This window comes from Bos taurus, chromosome 19 (genome assembly GCF_002263795.3).
Source record: "Bos taurus isolate L1 Dominette 01449 registration number 42190680 breed Hereford chromosome 19, ARS-UCD2.0, whole genome shotgun sequence".
Lineage (NCBI taxonomy): Eukaryota > Metazoa > Chordata > Mammalia > Artiodactyla > Bovidae > Bos > Bos taurus.
The window spans coordinates 51,217,300-51,234,616 of NC_037346.1; the positions used below are offsets into that span (position 1 = coordinate 51,217,300).

The 17,317-nt window shown below is 59.5% G+C and overlaps 2 protein-coding genes across 3 annotated transcripts in view; both read left to right on the forward strand.

The window, feature by feature from the left end:
* The window catches only part of NPLOC4 (NPL4 homolog, ubiquitin recognition factor), a 48,587-nt gene extending 45,402 nt beyond the window's left edge, over positions 1–3,185 (forward strand). Inside the window, exon 17 of the mRNA NM_001192189.3 lies at positions 2,363–3,185. Coding sequence (NP_001179118.1) covers positions 2,363–2,520 — 158 coding nt within the window. The 3' untranslated portion in view covers positions 2,521–3,185. The remainder of the gene's footprint in view (positions 1–2,362) is intronic.
* A 4,078-nt stretch (positions 3,186–7,263) lies between these two features.
* FAAP100 (FA core complex associated protein 100) lies at positions 7,264–17,039 on the forward strand. 2 transcript variants are annotated; one of them, XM_005221111.4, is made up of 10 exons: positions 7,264–7,511; positions 7,715–7,833; positions 8,321–9,282; positions 10,493–10,649; positions 11,204–11,967; positions 12,060–12,196; positions 13,422–13,538; positions 15,384–15,470; positions 15,890–16,027; positions 16,375–17,039. In XM_005221111.4, exons 1-9 carry the CDS (start codon positions 7,347–7,349, stop codon positions 16,019–16,021), a joined length of 2,640 nt encoding a protein of 879 aa, XP_005221168.1. In that variant the 5' UTR covers positions 7,264–7,346; the 3' UTR covers positions 16,022–16,027; positions 16,375–17,039. The 2 variants fall into 2 exon arrangements, with proteins under 2 accessions (XP_005221168.1, XP_002696162.1); XM_002696116.5 differs by having other exon boundaries at positions 16,378–17,039.
* The last annotated feature ends 278 nt before the right edge of the window (positions 17,040–17,317 follow it).

Here is a 17,317-nt window from a genome sequence, read left to right on the forward strand (position 1 = left end):
ATAGGAGCTGGGTCCCATTGGCTCCACGCCTCATACTTCTGTTGGGAAGAAACCCAAACCTATGTCAAGCATCAGTCTCACAGCAGCAGGATGGTATGGTCTGGACCCACTGCCTGGAGCCTCTATTGGGAAAGCGCCTGTCACTTTGCTAAAACATGCTGTGTGGTTGTCAAATGCTTTCAACAGATACACTACTCACAGAACTCTGCTCACTACACAGGGGTTGGTAACGTAAATTAGCAATGGAGTACCTTTTGCAGATGCAGAGTCACAGAACGTGAGTGATCTCGTGACACAGTCTACTGATGCCATGTAAGAGCTCTCTGCTGAAAGCTAACACTTTGCCAGAAGAGCTAAATAGATCGTAAAGAAATACCATTGTTCTGGACTGGAAGGCAAGATATTTCTAAGATGTCAGTTTTCCCAAAATTAATTGGTACAGTCTCAATCATCATTCCCCTTAGACATATTTATTTTGCAAGGGAAGGGAGGGGAAAAAGTTTTAAAATTTATCTGGGGGTGTAGAGGGGCTAGAAAACAATCATGAAAAAAGAAGAATGGAGACTTCTAGGTGGTCCAGTGGCTACTGCTGCTGCTAAGTCGCTTCAGTGTGTCCGACTCTGTGCAACCCCATGGATGGGAGCCCACCAGGCTCCCCGTCCCTGGATGCTCCAGGCAAGAACACTGGAGTGGGTTGCCATTTCCTTCTCCAATACATGAAAGAGAAAAGTGAAAGTGAAGTTGCTCAGTCATGTCCAACTCTTAGCGACCCCATGGTCTACAGCCCACCAGGCTCCTCCATCCATGGGATTTCCAGGCAAGAGTACTGGAGTGGGGTGCCATTGGGCTCTGCATTCCCAGCGCAGAGGGTCCAAGTTCGATCCCTGGTCAGAGAACTAGAACCCACACGCTGCAGCTAAGAGTTAGCATGCCACGACTAAAGATCTTGTATGCTGCAGTGAAAATCGAAGGTCCCGCGTGCCACAGCTAAGACCTGGTGCAGCCAAAGAAATAAAATATTAAAAAAAAAAGAAGCTGGAGGATGTGAACTGTCTGTTTTCAATAGTAAGGCTGCCATGGTTAAAACGGGGTGCTGTTGGCATGAGAATAAATAGGCTGATGGGCCAGATGGAGAGTTGAGAATTGGGTGATAACAAGGCACCTGATTGAGATATACCCTTTTTAGGAAAACACATTGAAGCAAATGGGTATCTGTGTGGGTAAAATGAACTTGGACTTCTGCAGTACACCCCATATATAAAAATCAACACAGGACTTCCCTGGTGGTACAGTGGCTAAGAATCTGCCTGCCAGTGCAGGGGACACAGGAAGATTCTACATGCTGTGGAGCAACAGCCTGTGTGCCACAAATATTGAAGCCCATGAGCTCTAGATCCGGCGAGCTGCAGCTACTGAGCCTGTGTGCTGCAACAGGAGAAGCTAAAAGATTTTTTTTTTTTAATCAAAGAAACAAAAAATCAATACAGGCTGGGACATTAGGTCTATCACAGGCTGATAGACCTAGTGGTAAGATCTACAACTGTAAAGATATATGTTAAAAAAAGAGTTGAATATGTTCAGGACCTTGAAGGTAGGACAGAGAAAAACACTGACTAAAAGATTGGTCAGGTGGACTTTATCAGAATGAAACACTTGGGCTCATGAAGAAATGTTGTCTAAAACTTGAAAAGGCAAGGCACAGACTAGGAGAAGATACGCCATAGAAGATGTCCCACAAAAAGCTCCAGTAAGGTCACCATCAGTCATCAGAAAAGTGGAAATTGAATAAGCTACCATTACATGCTGTGAGATGAGATGCAGACTCTGGCTGCATTGCGTGCTCACACACTCCCAGAGCAGCTGGAGCTCTCCCACGCCCTGGTAAGGATGACCCAGCCAGCCCACTGCTACTCAAGAGACAGGCAAACACAAATCCGCACTAAGATTTGTGTTAAGAATATTCGTGGCAGCTTTGTTCACAATAGCTTAAAACTGGCAGTGACCCAAGTGTGCATCAGGAGGGAGACAGATAACCAGAGATGCTCTTCATACCACATACTGCTGCTAAGCAGTGAAAAGGAAGGAGCCACTGACACAGCAGCTGGGCAGGGGCAGTGGGCAGGTGCATGAGTGGCCACAGCTGGCAGCCTTCTGTTCAGCAGACAGCAGCTTTCCTTAGCAGGGCTTTGTGTGTGAGAGAGAGCAGAGGACCCAAGGTGGGGCTCTCAAGCCACGTTTGTCCACGCCCATGGCAGTTGCTTTTCGAGACCCCTCCTGTCCTGATAAGCAGCAACTCTCAGAGTGGGGTGGGACAGCTTCCTGTGCAGAATGGATGAATACTGCTTCTCTTCCTACCCCACAGGCACAGTTGGTGTGCAGCTTCCAGGCCTCCAAGAGTATGGAGCCGTCGGTGGCTCCACACATGCCGCCTCGTCCGCCATGTGGGCCTGTCAGCACTGCACCTTCATGAACCAGCCGGGCACCGGCCACTGCGAGATGTGCAGCCTCCCCAGGACCTAGGGCTCCCAGGCCCTGCTGGCGGGACTGGGCCTACCCCAGCCCTCTCAGAAGCCGAGATTGTTGTGACCGTGCCCCACCTCAGCAGCCCTGAAGGCAAGGTGGGGGCGGCTGCCCTGGGGTCCCTGACCCAGGAAGCTTCTCAGCACCAGGCTTCCCTGGAGAGAGGGAGTCAGGCTGGTGCTCTGCGGGCTAAAACCAGTATCCTGGTGGAGGCACGGTGTGGCCTCAACTGGCCGCCCACAGCAGCCCCCACTGTGGTAGAAGGACTAGGTGCCTCTGAATCATCACCTGGAATCGGGGTGGGAGGGCTCGCTGCCACCATCCAGCTTTCTTTTTTCCTTCCTTGGATGCTTTTTGTTCCTGCTCCTGTTCCTGTTTTTGGTTGGGAGCTCTTGGTGACCTCTGTACCCTGTTGCTCTGAGGCAGACCCTGCCTGTGAGGGCCACCACTTCCCCTTCTGGTAGCCATCATGCAGTGGAAATGTGTGGCCAGAGGCTCATGGCCTCCTGTCCGCCTGGTCTGCAGGTGAATCTGCTGCTCGCCCTTTCCTGCTCCCACCCAGCTTCCATGGGGGGGTTTTAAAGTCTGCTTTGGTTGTAATAACAGTTAATCAGTAATTCCTGCCCAGAAGACTTTTATTTATTTTTTTTAAGATAAAAACTGCATAAAAGGGGAGTGAGAGAGACTAGTTTCCACCTTCGTCCCTCCTTTAATGAGTCCCTGGAGGTGTGTGCAGCCTGGGTGAGTGGACGGGGGACCCACAGTCAGGTCTCCTCACAAGTGAACCTCAGTGCCTGAGACTTTCCTGCCAGGCCACATGGCTGGCACAGCTGCAGACCCAGGACCAAGCAGGAGCATGGCAGTGTCCCCCACTGAGCAGGCAGCCCCTCGGGCAGCCAACACTTGACCAGGCCTGCATTGGGTGAGCTGGGTGGCCCCAGGCAGGGCTGGAAGCTCTGGTCCCTTTTGTCCCCACCATTCCTTCTTCTTGTCCTGCCTAGACCCTGGCCTCTGACAAGGCCACGTTACAAGCCAGGTCAGGGAGTAGGAACCTGGTTGTAGAGGGCTGTGGAGCTGCTGCTGGGTCGTCAGAAAGTGGGTACTGTGCTGAGGTGTGGGTCCAGACCATCCCAGGACAAAGGTTGTGGTCAGACCTTGCACGTGCTCTAGGGTCCTGCATTTCTTCTACAGCTGGGTTCCAGTCTGGCCCTTCCCCAGGAGCTGTGGACATCCTGATGCCTCTTTGCCTTAAAAAAAACCTGTATCTCTGAGCTGCACTGCACTCATCCCCGGGAGAGGTGGACCCAGACACAGGCTGCTTGAGGACTTCGTGTCTCTGTCCTAGGGCAGGACGCAAATCTATGTGACCCTCCCTCGCCCTTGGCCTGTGAACAGAGCACACCTGGGTGTTGTGTTTACTTGTGGCAGGGGTGTGCCTGGCACCTCCGGGTTGACCTGGCATAGGACACTCAAGTGGCCAGTGGGTTGGGCCTGTTCTAGGGGCACGAGGCACAGAGCCCCGTTTCCCCAGCTCATCTGTGGCTGCCTGCCAGAAAGGCTGGGCGTGTGTTCTGGCCCAGGTCGCCTGCTCCTTTGATCAGACGTGAGTCTGCAGGGGGAGCAGGAGTGCGCTAACCTCAGACCTCACGGCTCCCACCGTTCCTCCTCCTCTTGTTCTGGTCTTTACCTTCTCTTCGACCAATATCCTGCTCACCCTGAAGTTCTGGCATCTGCATAGTTCATTTCTGTCTGTCTTTTAGCTAAAGAAAAAGTGTTGTGATTTCTCTGCTTCTGGTTTTGAGTCACTCTTTGTTCAGTAATGCACTTTATTGTCCAAAGACAGTCAGGGGTCAGCATAAGGAGCGGGGGCACCCTGCCAGCAGACTCAGGCCCAGGCAGCTTAGCCATCTCCTTTTACACAAGGGAGGGGGCCCCCAGCCCCACCTTCATCCTACCTGCCCTCATGTGGACACACCCTCTCATGCCACCAGGCACCATAACTCAGCGAAGGGTGACTAGGTGCCCAGCCTCCACTGACCAGTCTGCTCCCCGTGCTCCCACTTGGGTCTTGCAGGTGTGTGTCGGTTGGGTTTGCAGTAGTGTTGCCTGGACTCCAGCCCTGCAAGTGAACCAATAAAAGCACCTGAAGCGACTGTCAGCGCCCCGTTTGTCCTTCCTGGGCCCTGAAGCCTCTCCCTGCCCTGATCCTTGACCTGTCTACCTTGTCGGGTGACTTGATGACTTCCTCTCCACATGTCACTGTCCTCTGCTGATGTGTTTAGAGTATGAAGGATAGAGACCCCCTCCTGCCCAGGCTCATCGGCCTGTGGTCCCAGCATGATGTCCCTGGGAGGAGCAGAGCCTGGCCTCCTCTGTGCCTTTCCTGTACCCTTCCCACCATCAGCCATGTGGCTGCTCCTGGCCTTTGGTGGGTCAGGTGCAGGCAGCCAGGCAGCAGGTGAAGGACAAAGCCCAGAAGCCCGTGAACTTACACAGGTGCGAGGGGAGCAAGGCCTGGAGGGGACATGCTGCCTGGCCTGAATTACTTGTCGAGTGACAGCCTTCACACATACCTAACAGCCGACTGTCCTTTGGCCACTGACCCACTGCTCCTTGAACACATATATAAGAAACGCCACCACTGATGTCCAAGGGGCCCTAGGGTGAGGCAGGCCCAGCTTAGCTTCTCGACTGGGGTGAGTGGCCTCAGCTCCCAGCTCCAGTCCTGTCCCTGAGTTTGCGTGCTTTTACTAGCAGTGTTCTGCCCTCTGCATGGCTCAGGCTGCTGACCTTGTTGGTTCTATGAAGTAATGAGGTTCTGGAATATCCCCCCTCCCCTCGAAATCAAGCAAATGGAAGGTACTGCTTGGAAGTAGAGCTCAGGGTCCTGCCACCCCCTTTCTTGGCACGTTCAACATGTTGGCATTCCATGTTGCTATGAGAAGTGATTGGCACTACCTGTGCATGCTGTGTCCTGTCCCCCCACCACACCCAGTGCTGTCAGTAGTTTGTCCTTGGAAGACGATACAGCTTCCATGTGGCACAGAGACCAACTGACTGTCCACAGCACGCTCTACTGTCTCACTTCCTGCCACAGGCCTTCCGGGGACACCCACATGAGGGGCTCGGCCTCTGCATCACCCCTGAGCTGGCTAAGCCCCTTGCTCATGTCTGTACTCTCCAGGGCGATCAGCATTCAGGGACCCCTCGCTGTTCAGGATAGACTGTTGATGGTCATAAATCCTTGTAGAGTGTCAGGTTTGCCTGGCTTTGGGGCCAGGAGCCTGCTAGCCCTCCAAAGCCGAAGGGAGTGGGGCAGAGCAGTGATCAACTTCACAGTGCCTGGCCAGTCGGGGCTGAAGCAGAGTGGTGAGGCCTGACTGGCTTAGCCCATCTCCTCGAAGTCCACTTGCCCATATGGTCATTTTCTCTGGGACAATCTCAGTGTAGTTCCCTTGGAGTTGGAAGTCTGGGAGGATCAGAGTAGAAATTGGTATGGACACATCACCCACAAGGATTGGTGGTCATAACACAAGCCAAGAACACGTTGCACTCGGAGGTGGGGGTTGCGGCGGGGCGGGTAGAGGAGGAATTCAGAGTGGTGTGTCTTGAGAGGAGTCCTCACTTCTAATTCCAAAAGCCAAGCAGGAGCTGGTCTTAGGGCAAAGGACAAACTGCAGATGGTGCACTCATGCTGGGTCCAACCCAGAAGCACAGTGGCTGTCCACTGCCCTAGGGGTTGAGCACCAACCTCAACAAGGGGGGTTAGAACTTGTGCCACTGGTTTCTTGTTTGGTAGGTAGATCAGCCTTGGTGAGGTCAGTTTAACTCAAGCCGGGAAAACACTTGGCTGCTGGGCCCCTTCAACTTGGCCTGTCTGGCCACACCCCCGCAGATGCCTCTTTCATTCCTAGATGTTTGGCCTTGAGAGGAGTGTAACTGACCTATCTGCAAGCATCTTTCAGTGTCACTCTGAGCTCAGTCTCTATTCAGAGAACTCTTGGGCCATCTGATCAGACCTTTCCCCAAAGCCGTGGAGGATAGGGTTAGGGAGAAGAGATGTCTTGCCCTGTCTTCACCCTGACTGCCAGGATGACTACTGGTGAGCTGTACCCAACCCCCTTACCAAGGCCTAACCAGTGGTTTTCTTTATGGTCTTCTGCCCTCAACCCAGAATTCCTCTGGCTTACCCATTTTCCCCACTGTCCAGTCAAACCAACACACCCACAGGCAGTTAAAGCATTAAAGGAAGAGACCCTTCTGTCCATGTTAGGTTCAGAGGCGGCAGTGTCCTGGGGACGGGGTAGGCGTGGATGTGGCTCAGTAGCTCAGAGGGAAGAGACCCCGGCTGCGAAAATGTCAAGACCTGGCGCTGCCCGCCCCCTCCTGGACTTAACAGGCCCAACCCCAAAACGCTAGACAGTCGCTGTAGGAGCGGACTGTCCGCTCGGAGGAGACATGCTCTGAGGGGTCGCCGCCCTGGGGGAGCCTGCCCGGCCCTTCGACTTCGGGCGGGTCCAGTGGAGCCCCCGAGTGGAGAGGAGTGGAGAGGCCAGGCCCTCGTGCTTCCCGCGTTTGGCTTTAAACACGTTGGCCCTTTGGCATACAGCTCTGTGTGCGCTAGCTTTATCCCAGCGGCACGAGGGCCCGGCTCCCGCTGAGACGCCCCCGAGACTCGGCGCGCAGCGGCCCCGCCCCCCGGCCCCGCCGTACGGCGGAGGCCGCGCTACGACCTGGGCGGCCGTAAAGCGTAGGGCCCCGCCCCCCGGCTCCCGCGCCGCGAGGCCGAGCCCCCGCCGTTGGCCGGGCTCCAGGGCGATCCCACGATGGCCGACCCCAGGCCGCGGGTCGAATACCTGGCGGGCTTCTGCTGCCCGCTCGGGGGCGTGGCGGCGGGCAAGCCTCGCGTGCTGTGCCACGGGGCGGAGATCTTCCTGTCCACTGGGGGAGAGATGGTCTATGTCTACGACCGGGAGGGGCGGCTGCTGATCGTGAGCACCGGGCACACCGGGGAGGGGCCGGGACTGGGGGCCTAGGGGCTGGGGGGCTGGGGCGGGAGGGATCCCGGGCCCTGGAGGGGGCGGGGTCGGGCGTGGATGTTCGGAGCGGCCGGCGCATTTGAGGAGTTTGTCCTCTGCTTCACCTGAACCCCCACGCCCCTGACCCAACACTGCCCTTCTCCCCGGTCGTCCAGGCCGTGTACAAGTTTCCCGGTCAGGTGTGGCACCTGGAGCTCCTGGCCCTTCGCAAGGTGCTCTATGTCCTGTGCGCCCGGAGCGGCATCTATTGCTTGTCTTTGGACCAGACGACCAGGTAAGGCTTGGTCGCTGGAGGGCACTGCTTTGGGTTGGGCCCACACTGGCCTCTACCAGGTTGAGGCTGACATGTCCTCAGATGGGCTTGTCACTGTTTCTGAGTGGTAGTACTTCCCTGTCGTCCTCAAACACTGCCCCTGTGACCTATATGGGCTGGTCACCTCTGGACGGGGTTCAGAATGAGCACTCACCACAGGCGAGGACTCGGGGTCCTGACAGTTCTGCATTGTTGAGAATTTTCTATCCAAACCCCATTTCTGCAAGCCTTGATACATGCTGTTATGCATGTGTCCCTGGGTGACCGGGGTGGGGGAAGCAGAGCATTCCCTGGAGCAGGTAGGAGGCACTGTGGCATGCCAGCTGCTCCCTGGTGGCAGCCTCTGAGATCGCTCCCTGTGCAGACCCCACACCCGTCATGTCAGTGGCAGGCTGTCCCGAAGGAAGCCTGTGAGCACTGAAACCGACAGTCCCCTGGGTTCTCCAAGGTCTGTGAGCCGAGACGAGGAGGATGGCGGGGACGACCAGGACAGGGAGGATGGGCAGGTCGGTGAGCCCCCTGTCCCTGTGATCCCCGTGGACCCAGACTCCTGTGTGCTCCCGGACGCCTCGCTGCATGCCTTCACCGTCCTTGATGACACGCTCGTCACCTTGGCACTGGGCCCCACCCAGTGGAAGATGCAGCTGTTTGAGCGTCCCTCTCCAGGGGAGGACCCCAGGCCCGGAGGCCAGATTGGTGAGGTGGAGTTGTCCACCTGCACCCCCCCAGCTGGGAGCCAGGGGGAGTCCGCAGCCCCCCGCTTCCTCCCAGTGCTGTGCTGTGCATCACCACCTGGCTCCAGGACCCCACTCGGCCACTCACGGAGCTCTGAGGGTGTCATGCTGGAGGGGGCCCTCTTTGGGCTACTCTTTGGAGCTGATGCCGCCCTCCTGGAGTCACCCGTGGTCCTCTGTGGGCTCCCCGATGGCCAGCTCTGCTGTGTGATCATCAAGACCCTGGTCACCTCCATGTCAGCCCCGGGTGATCCGAAGGCCCTTGTCAAGATCCTCCATCACCTGGAGGAGCCTGTCGTCTTCATTGGCGCCTTGAGGACAGAGCCACTGGCCGAGGACATGGAAGACGTACACTGCGACTGCCTAGTGGCCCTCGGTCACCACGGCCGGACACTGGCCATCAAGGCCAGCTGGGATGAGGCAGGGCACCTGGTGCCTGAGCTGCGGGAGTACAGCATCCCAGGGCCCGTGCTCTGCGCGGCCTGCGACAGGAGCAGCCACGTGTACCACAGCACCTCTGCGGGCCTCCGTGTAGTCGACCTGGCTCAGGAGGGTTCCCCCTTGGACCCCACGGAGCGTGACGGGGCCCCAGGAAGCCTGCCCCCTCTACTGTATCCAGACAACTTGGGTGTCGGCAGCCTTGTCACTCTCTGTGTGTCATCGAGCGCGCCTGAAGGTAGGAGCCACGGCCGAAAGCTAAAAACCAAAGCCGCGGTGGGGGGTGGAGCCCCCGCCCTGGCATCTCCTCCCTGTGAACTGGCCGTTTTCCTCTCCCTGCCTCATTCCTGCTCTCCTTAAAACTGCCCCGGGCAGCCCGACCCTCCGCTGCCGCAGCCTCGTGGTGTGCTGGTCTTGGGGTCCTGTGTGGGTTTCAGGGTGGGGTTTGTGCCCCTCTGCCTAGGTAGGGTCTGCACTTGGACGCCCCCTGGTAAGAGCATTTTCCCGTGACAGGTCTCACGTAGCAGGTGATCCAAGGGAAACTGAAACTGGTTCAGGTCAAGCCTTTACGTTTCTCCTGAAAGCTGGAAAACATTTGTTCCACTTACCGAGTGGCCTCCAAGGAGCCCATCCTGCCCTGAAGGCGGGGGGCAGGGAGGGGGCATCCCGGAGCTCTGATTTGTGTGTTCTCTCCGGACAGGGCCGGAGAGGGTTTCAGCCGTGTCTGCCCAGTGCTGGGGGGAGGGGTACAGCCGTCCTCCCCCCACTGTATATTCCCCTTAAGATGGCCCATGAGTGCACTCTAAGACCTGCCGTGCACCATACTCGACAGGAAAGAAATGCTTTCGAAGGGAAGAAACTGCTGTCTCCCACAGGGAAAGAAGGGCTGCCTGTAGCAGGCAATGGGGGAGCCATACCTCTGGGCAGGGCTCAGGGCCTCAGTCGTACTGGACCTGCAGAACCAGTGGGTCGCAGGAGATGGAACCTGTTTCCCAGGGAGCTCCTGGTGCCCAGGATGGGGAACAGAGGCAGAACGCTGCTGGGGAGGTGGCAGGCTTCCAGAAAGGCCCCAGCAAGTGCAGACTGGTCAGTGAAGGAGGCCTGGGCCTGCGTAGCACTCATTTCTCTTAGGAAATCTCAGAGCAGCTCTACTACTCAGGTGTTGAAAGGGGCACGCACCCTGCTAATTTGACGGCCCTCATCTGTTCCCTTTTAGTCCACGTACAAGGTGACGCCTCTGCTGGCTGACCCCCTGCCAGGGAGGCCCCTCACAGCCTGTGCCCAGCCCAGGATGCACTCCAGGCTCCTCAAGGATGTCCCTAGGACTCTCTTTTCCTCACAGGGGCATTGCTGTTCTGCCAACATGTATCTGAGTCCAGAAACTGCTGGATGTTCCCAGGCGTGTGCCCCTCCCTGCCTGCCACCCAAGCCCTGCGTGTCTTCTGCAGGGGGTGCCGAGCTCCTGGCCCTGTCTGCCAAAGGCCGGCTGATGATCTGCCACCTGGACCCACACAATGAGGCACCTCAGTCCTCCAGAGTGACCTCAGCAAAGGCTGGCAAGAAAATTAAGCAGCTGTTGTCTGGAATTGGCACCGTGTCTGAGAGGTGAGCAGTGAGCTGCGGCCCAGGCAGAGGCCAGCACAGCATCCAGGAGGTGTCTGAGACATTGGCACTGGCACTGGTCCCGACAGGGCCTATGACTTTGCCTTTGACCCCCGAGATCGCCCCAGATGTCGCGGTGCCTGGCCAAAGGTGATACTAAAGGCCAGCGTGGACGCCAGGCCCCTGTGGCTTAGGACCATTTCCAGGGTGCATGCCACCCTCTGGGCTGTCAACGGTGGCTCTGCAGAGGAGCACCTGGGCCAACTTGGAACATGTCAGGGAGCACAGCAGGGGTGGCCAGCCCCACCATGGGCACTTCCTGGCCCAGTGGCCCAGATTGGGCTACAGGCTCTGTGAGCCCAGGGGGCAAGGCCAGGCCACCAAGTCCAGGCTGCCCCAACTCCATCCTCCACCCTCTCTTCTCTTGTTGCTTGAGAGGAAGATCAGGTTAGACAGTCGTGTAAGAAGGACGGGAGCTCCTGAGGTGAAGGCTTCTCACCCTATGCTAAGGAGGAGAGAGGTCTGGGTCTTCCCTCAGCAGCCACGTCTGTTTCCAGAGTGTCTTCTCTGAAGAAGGCAGTTGACCAGCGGGACAAGGCCCTGACCTGCCTCAACGAAGTCATGAACGTGAGCTGCGCCCTGCTGTCGAGCCGGGAGGGTCCGCGGCCCATTTCCTGCACCATCAGCACTACCTGGAGCCACCTGCAGCTGCAGGACGTGTTGGTGGCCACCTGCCTGCTGGAGAACAGCAGCGGCTTCAGCCTGGACCGGGGCTGGGCCCTGTGCATCCAGGTGCTCCGCAGCTCCCGGGCCTTAGACCTGGACTCGGCTGGCTCAGCCATTACCTACACCATCCCTGTGGACCAGCTCGGCCCCGGCGGTCGGCGCGAGGTGACGCTGCCCCTGGGCCCCGGCGAGGACGGTGCCCTCGACCTGCCCGTGACCGTGTCCTGCGCACTCTTCTACAGCCTCCGGGAGGTCGTTGGCAGGGCCCTCACCCCCCAGGACCCTTTCAAGGACCCCCCTTCGGCCGAGTGCACCCCCATCGTCCTACCCGAGCAGGATGGCGTGTGCCTGCCCCTGAGCGAGCACACAGTGGACATGCTGCAGGGCCTGCGCTTCCCCAGCCTGGGCGTGCCCCACACGCAGGCCCTGGGCCCTGCCAGGGACCCCATCCACACCTTCCTGGGAACTTGCCGCGTGCCGGGCAGCCAGCCAGCGGGACCCGAGTCCCTGCGGGCCAAGTACCTGCCCCCGTCAGTGGCCACCATCAAGGTGTCGGCAGAGCTGCTCAGGGCCGCCTTGGGGGACAGTCATGCAGGTTGGTGACATCGACTGGCCTCAGGCAGCCTCGGGGCCCTTCCTCCCTCCCCGGAATCCGGCCAGCCTCACTGGTGCACCTCTCTCCTCCAGGCGTGTCCCTGGGCTGTGCCACCCTGCAGTGGCTCCTCGCCGAGAACGCTGCCGCAGACATCATAAAGGCCCAGGCGCTGTCCTCTGTCCAGGGAGTGGCCCCCGATGGCACAGATGTCCACCTCATCATCCGAGAGGCAAGCAGGGGTCAGCTCTCCTGCCCTGGGGGGACATTGGCCTCGACAGCAGCAGTTCTGAGTAGGGTCCCGAGGCTGCTCGAGAGGAATCAGATTCTGGGGCCCACCTTCCGGAGGAGTCCGATGCACCCACGTCCGAGAGGCAGGCTGTGATGGGGTGGTCTTCGTAGGGCTGGAAGCTGCATCAGCCTCCCAGCTGGGTCTCCATGAGGGCCACCCTGTCCAGCGCTCCCCATGCATGGCCCTGGCCCTACGTCCAGCTGGAGTTCATAGTGGCCCGAGCAACTCACTCACTTGTGCCGCCAGCAGCAGCACAAGCCCTCCAGCCCCTGAGTCACGCAGCCCCCAGAGCCCCAGGGTGCTGGGCCCTGTCACAGACATCCCACCCAGGGGCCGCTGAGACACTGAGGTGGGGCTTAATCCTCTGGGTGCAGTCCTTGCACACACCTTCCTTCCGGAGACCCTCCTGGCAGCCTCGGGGTCACATCCAGCTGACCCTCATGCCTCAGCGTTGGTGCCTGTGGCGGAGCATCCCGTGCGACCCGGCACACCCCTCTGAGGGTGGTGGGTGGAGGCTGCCCACTGGCGGCCCTTTCAGGTCCACCCACACTAGGCAGCAACAAGGTCGGGTGTCCCGGGGGCCTGGTGGTGGAGAGGGCGGGGTGCCCAGCCATCCCACAGTCCCAGAAGGAAGAGCTTCCAGGGACAACATCCTTCCTGAGGTCCCCGGGGTCTTGCCTGTGTCCTGGCTATCACCCATCTTTGCCAGGTTTTATCTTTGGCTGGAGGGCACTAGGCAGAGATCTCCGTTGCCCAGACCCCTCCCTGTTTTTTACAACCTGACCTTGCTATCGGGTGACTTGGAATGCACAGGGTGGCCCTGGAGGGGTTGGGGCGTGGGCTCTCCGTGGTGGTGCAGCCACAGCCATCACCATCTCTGGCGTAAGTGCCACACACCTGGACTCAGAGGGAGCAGGGCTCTTCCTGGACGGATGTTTCCAGATGAGCAGCTTTGCTGTTGCTTGACTAGCTGGTTCTGCAGGTGGAAACTCATGCTGGGTGCGGAGATCGAGGCCCAGGGCCCCCCAGGCTTTGCCCACAGTGGGATGTGGAGGGGCCACCCAGGCCTTACGTGCCTCAGCCAGCTCAGACGCTCCCATAGGCCACGCTGCCCTCGGGCCGGGCGAGGCTGTGGACAGCCAACGAGGCTTCTCGTGCGTTGCAGGCGACCGTCACTGACCTGTGCCCAGCGGGCCCCATCCAGGCCATGGAGATCCAGGTGGAAAGCTCCTCTCTAGCCAACATGTGCAGGGCACACCACGCCATCGTTGGGCGTTTGCAGGTCTGTTGGCCCTCGTGGGCTTGCCTGGGAGGTCTCTCTGGGGTGGTGGGGACACTGGACCCTGGTGGCTTGGCTTCCTGCCCGGGGTTGCAGATGAGCTGTGGCCAGTTGGGAGGTGGGGGGAACTTGTCTCTCACCCTCCTGGCAGTAGCCCCCAGTGGCCCGTGAGCACACGTGGTTACAGGGAGACAGCCCACCTGTGACTTGTCAGCATGAAATTTCCATACAGTAGTGTGGAGGGGTCTGCCTCGGGTCCTGGGATAAGGTATCTGCTTGTCGGGGCTTCCATGTCTTTGCCAAGAAAGAGAGAGTTGGCAGCCAGCCCCTCACACACACAAAGCCCTGGGGGCCGCTCACTGCCACTTCAGTGCCTTGTGGGGCTACTGGGGCCACGACTCTAGGATCTGAGGGGAGGTCTTTGTGTCCCCCAGGGAAATCTGTGAGCTGGGGCCCTTGGCAGGCTGGACCCAGGGCCGGGTGGCCCCTCTCCTGCCTGTTCTGTGTGCATGGCCTCGGCTGCACAGAGCAGTCTGGGTTGGCAGCTATCAGCCGATTCCCATGCTTTTCCTTACGTGTGGGCTCTGCGTCAGCCTCACCTGGGAACTTACCAGTACACATGCCCAGACCCCACCCCAGACCCCAAGTCGGAGAGTTGCAGTCCGAGCTCCAGCAGGGATCAGAGGCTGCTGTTCAATTAATAGACTCACCTATGTGCCCAGGCAAGCCTGGGGGCCAGTCCCTGACCAGAGGTCCCCCTCAGCCGTGCTATGACGGCCCTGCCATGGCACAGCCTTGGCTTCACGCCCGGGCTCAGGAATCTGTTCTGTCCCCAGAGCAGAGCTCCCACCCTTGTTTCCCTCCACCCCAGAGGGTGCCACGTGGTTGCTCTTGCTGGGCCTGAAACGTGCAGGGCCGTCTGCAGACCTGCCGAGCGCAGCAGCTGATAGGTGGACAGTTGTGAGAAACTGGGGTGGTGGGGAGCGTGCTGACCAGACTTCGCGCAAGAAGGGGAGTTAGCATCCCAGGGCTGCTAGGATCAAGTGACCAAGTGCCACAGACGGGACACAGTGGGTTCAGTTTGGAGGCCGGGATCCGTGTGTCTGCAGGGTGATTCCTTCCGAGGCCTTTCTCCTGGGTATGTGGACTGCCAGCTCCTCCCCAGGTCCTCACAGGATCTTCCCTTGGCATGTCCATGTCCTAATCTCTTTTTAGAAGGACACCAGTCCTGTGGGATTAAGGCCCACACACCTGACCTCATTTTAATTTGATTATCTGTGAAGACCCTCTCTCTCCAAACACCATCACCTGAGGTGCTGGGGGCTGGACCTTTCACGTGTGAATCTGGGAGGCATGAGTCAGCCCCTAACAGAGTGCTGCGGGCACTCCCCTGATGGGAATCTTCTCGTGGGCTGCAGACCTCTGCCCTCCGTCTGCCATATCGCACACCTATGACAGGATGTTCATTCACTTGGCCGCTCAGACTTGGGGGGGACCTTGTCAGATGTGTAGTTTCTGCTTCTGGTGGCACCTCCTGCTGCCTCTCGGGGTGTTGGGGTCTCTTCTCAGTTCTTTGCCCCAGAGACCAGTGGGGGCCTTGCTGCCTGGATCCATCTGGGAGCATCCTCCCTGGGAATCAGGAAGGTTACTTCCAAGTAAAAGACTGTCAGGCTGGGGCTCGTGTGGAGCGGAGATTAACTAGGGGCGAGGCAGGGAGGCCTGATGGATGTCTCAGCTAGCGGGGAGGGCTGCCTGGCTCTGCGGGCCGGTGCCAGAAGCCCTGGGCTCTGTCTGGGGACACACAGGAGGGGCGCCCTCTCCAGCCACTTACCCCTTGTAACCCTCCAGAGGCTGGTGGTGGAGCAGGCCGCCCGGGGCTCCAGCCCGCCTGATCTCCGCCTGCAGTATCTCCACCAGATGCAGGCCAACCACGAGGTGAGGCCCTTCGGGGGTCCGTGCCCTGAACCTTCCACCCTCTGGGGCTCCACTGGGGTCACATACACAAGCATCTGCGTATCGCCCAGCTTGGCGGGGCCTCCTAGTCCGCTCAGCCCAGAGTCAGGTCTGGGCTCCTGTTGCAGGGGCGAGATGAGGGCAGAGTGGGCATGGTCACGCTGCTCCACCTTGGCCGGGACATTCCCGTCCCCTGGGGACGGGGTCTCCCCTGAGCCCAGCCACACCTCCTGTGCCTAGGGGTCATCACGTTAAGGCCACAGAGGAGTGTGTTTCCTGGGCCACCTGCCACAGCCTGGGTGGGATCTGAGTGGTGGGTGTCCCCCCGCCTCGGAGGGGCCTGCCGACGTGCCCGGTAGGAAGGTGGCCCCTAGCTTGTCGCCACCCTTCCCTTCCTGTAGACGCTGCTGCGGGAGGTGCAGACGCTGCGGGACCGGCTGTGCACAGAGGACGAAGCCAGCTCCTGCGCCACCGCCCAGAGGCTGCTGCAGGTGTACAGGCGCCTCCGCAGCCCCAGCCTCCTCCTGCTGTGACGCCAGGTGGGCCCCGCCCCGCCCAGGACACTGGCAGCCCCCTCCCCAAACCCCCACCCCACCCTGCCCGGGGCCTTCCCGGCCTCTGAACCCTTGACAGCTCACAGTACCTCCATGGTTTTATGGAGATAACCTGGCTCCTGACCCAGGAGGCACTCGGCCTGGTTACAACTGGGGAAGGTCTGGGGTGAATGCAGCCAGCACCCCCAGATGGCCACCCGGTGCCCCCCGGGGTGGGTGTGCTCAGAGGAGGCGGGTCATGTAGCTGTTGTGTCAGGATAGCCAGGCAGTCCATGACCCCGCTGGGCCGGGGGCCCGGTTGGCCTCCCACATCACTCCTTCCTTTCCTCCAGCAGCTGCCACAACCTCTGCACTCAACCTCCACGCCGCTGGGCCGCCGCCCACCCAGAACGTTGGGGCTGGATCACCGACGTCGCTCCACTCAGAAGTCGGGCCTGGCCGTGGGGTCTAGACTGCAGAGCAGGATTGCTGCTGCCCTCGCTGCCTGCAGGGGCCCTGGAGACAGGGCTTCGGGGTTGAGACTCAGGCAGGTGCGTTTCAGCGGTTGTCTGGTTCCCACCACGGTGCCCAAAGCCTGGGGCAGCAGCACTCGCCTTCCCATAGGCCTCTTGTCCAGTACTGTCCACACCTGCGCAGCTGGCCCGCTCTGGTGCCTTGGTTCTGCTTCTTTGCAGTTACTGGGGTCACCAGGTGGGAGGGTGCTCCCTGTGACCAAAGCACAAAGACTCGGGGTGGGGGTGGGGGGGTGGGGGTTTTTTCCTGCAGGTGCCCTGTGGCCACAACACTCAACAACTAGGTGCCTCTGGCCGGGGCCACACCCAGCGCCCAGCACTGTGCGTTGTTTCCAAGGGTCCCTCAGGGCAGACAGCAGCCCTGGGGTGGCTCCGGTGCTCTGGGGGAGGGTGGCTCTCCCCCGGGACTTCACACGGTGCTCTCCTGCTGTGCATGCAGGGCCTGCGAGGCATCCTGCCTCAAAAAATGACCCTTTCTGTTGTTCTGCCTTGTCCGGGGCTGTTTTTTTAAGCCTCCCCCTGCGGTCTGGTGGCAGCTTTGACCTGGATTCCTGGGCTCACTGCAGCTCCAAGCCCCCGCCAAGGCTGGTGGCCACTGCACTCCCCAGAGGAGCCTTGAACTGGCCTCTGTGGGGCCCTCAGGCCAGTGGGAACCCTCACACTGGGGTGAAGTGGTCCCTGCAGGGCCATTCAGGTCATGAGGGCCCCTCCGCAGGAGGACCATGGGCACCTCTTCGTCATCCTCCATTGAGGGAGAAGGGCG

What these genes read in the sequence shown, in the direction of transcription:
- FAAP100 (XM_005221111.4), top strand. Translation starts at nt 7,347, where the DNA reads ATGGCCGACCCCAGGCCGCGGGTCGAATACCTGGCGGGCTTCTGCTGC. An exon ending in TCTTTGGACCAGACGACCAG is followed by an intron (nt 7,834 to 8,320) that starts GTAAGGCTTGGT and finishes GGGTTCTCCAAG; the next exon opens with GTCTGTGAGCCGAGACGAGG. An exon ending in CCATCGTTGGGCGTTTGCAG is followed by an intron (nt 13,539 to 15,383) that starts GTCTGTTGGCCC and finishes GTAACCCTCCAG; the next exon opens with AGGCTGGTGGTGGAGCAGGC.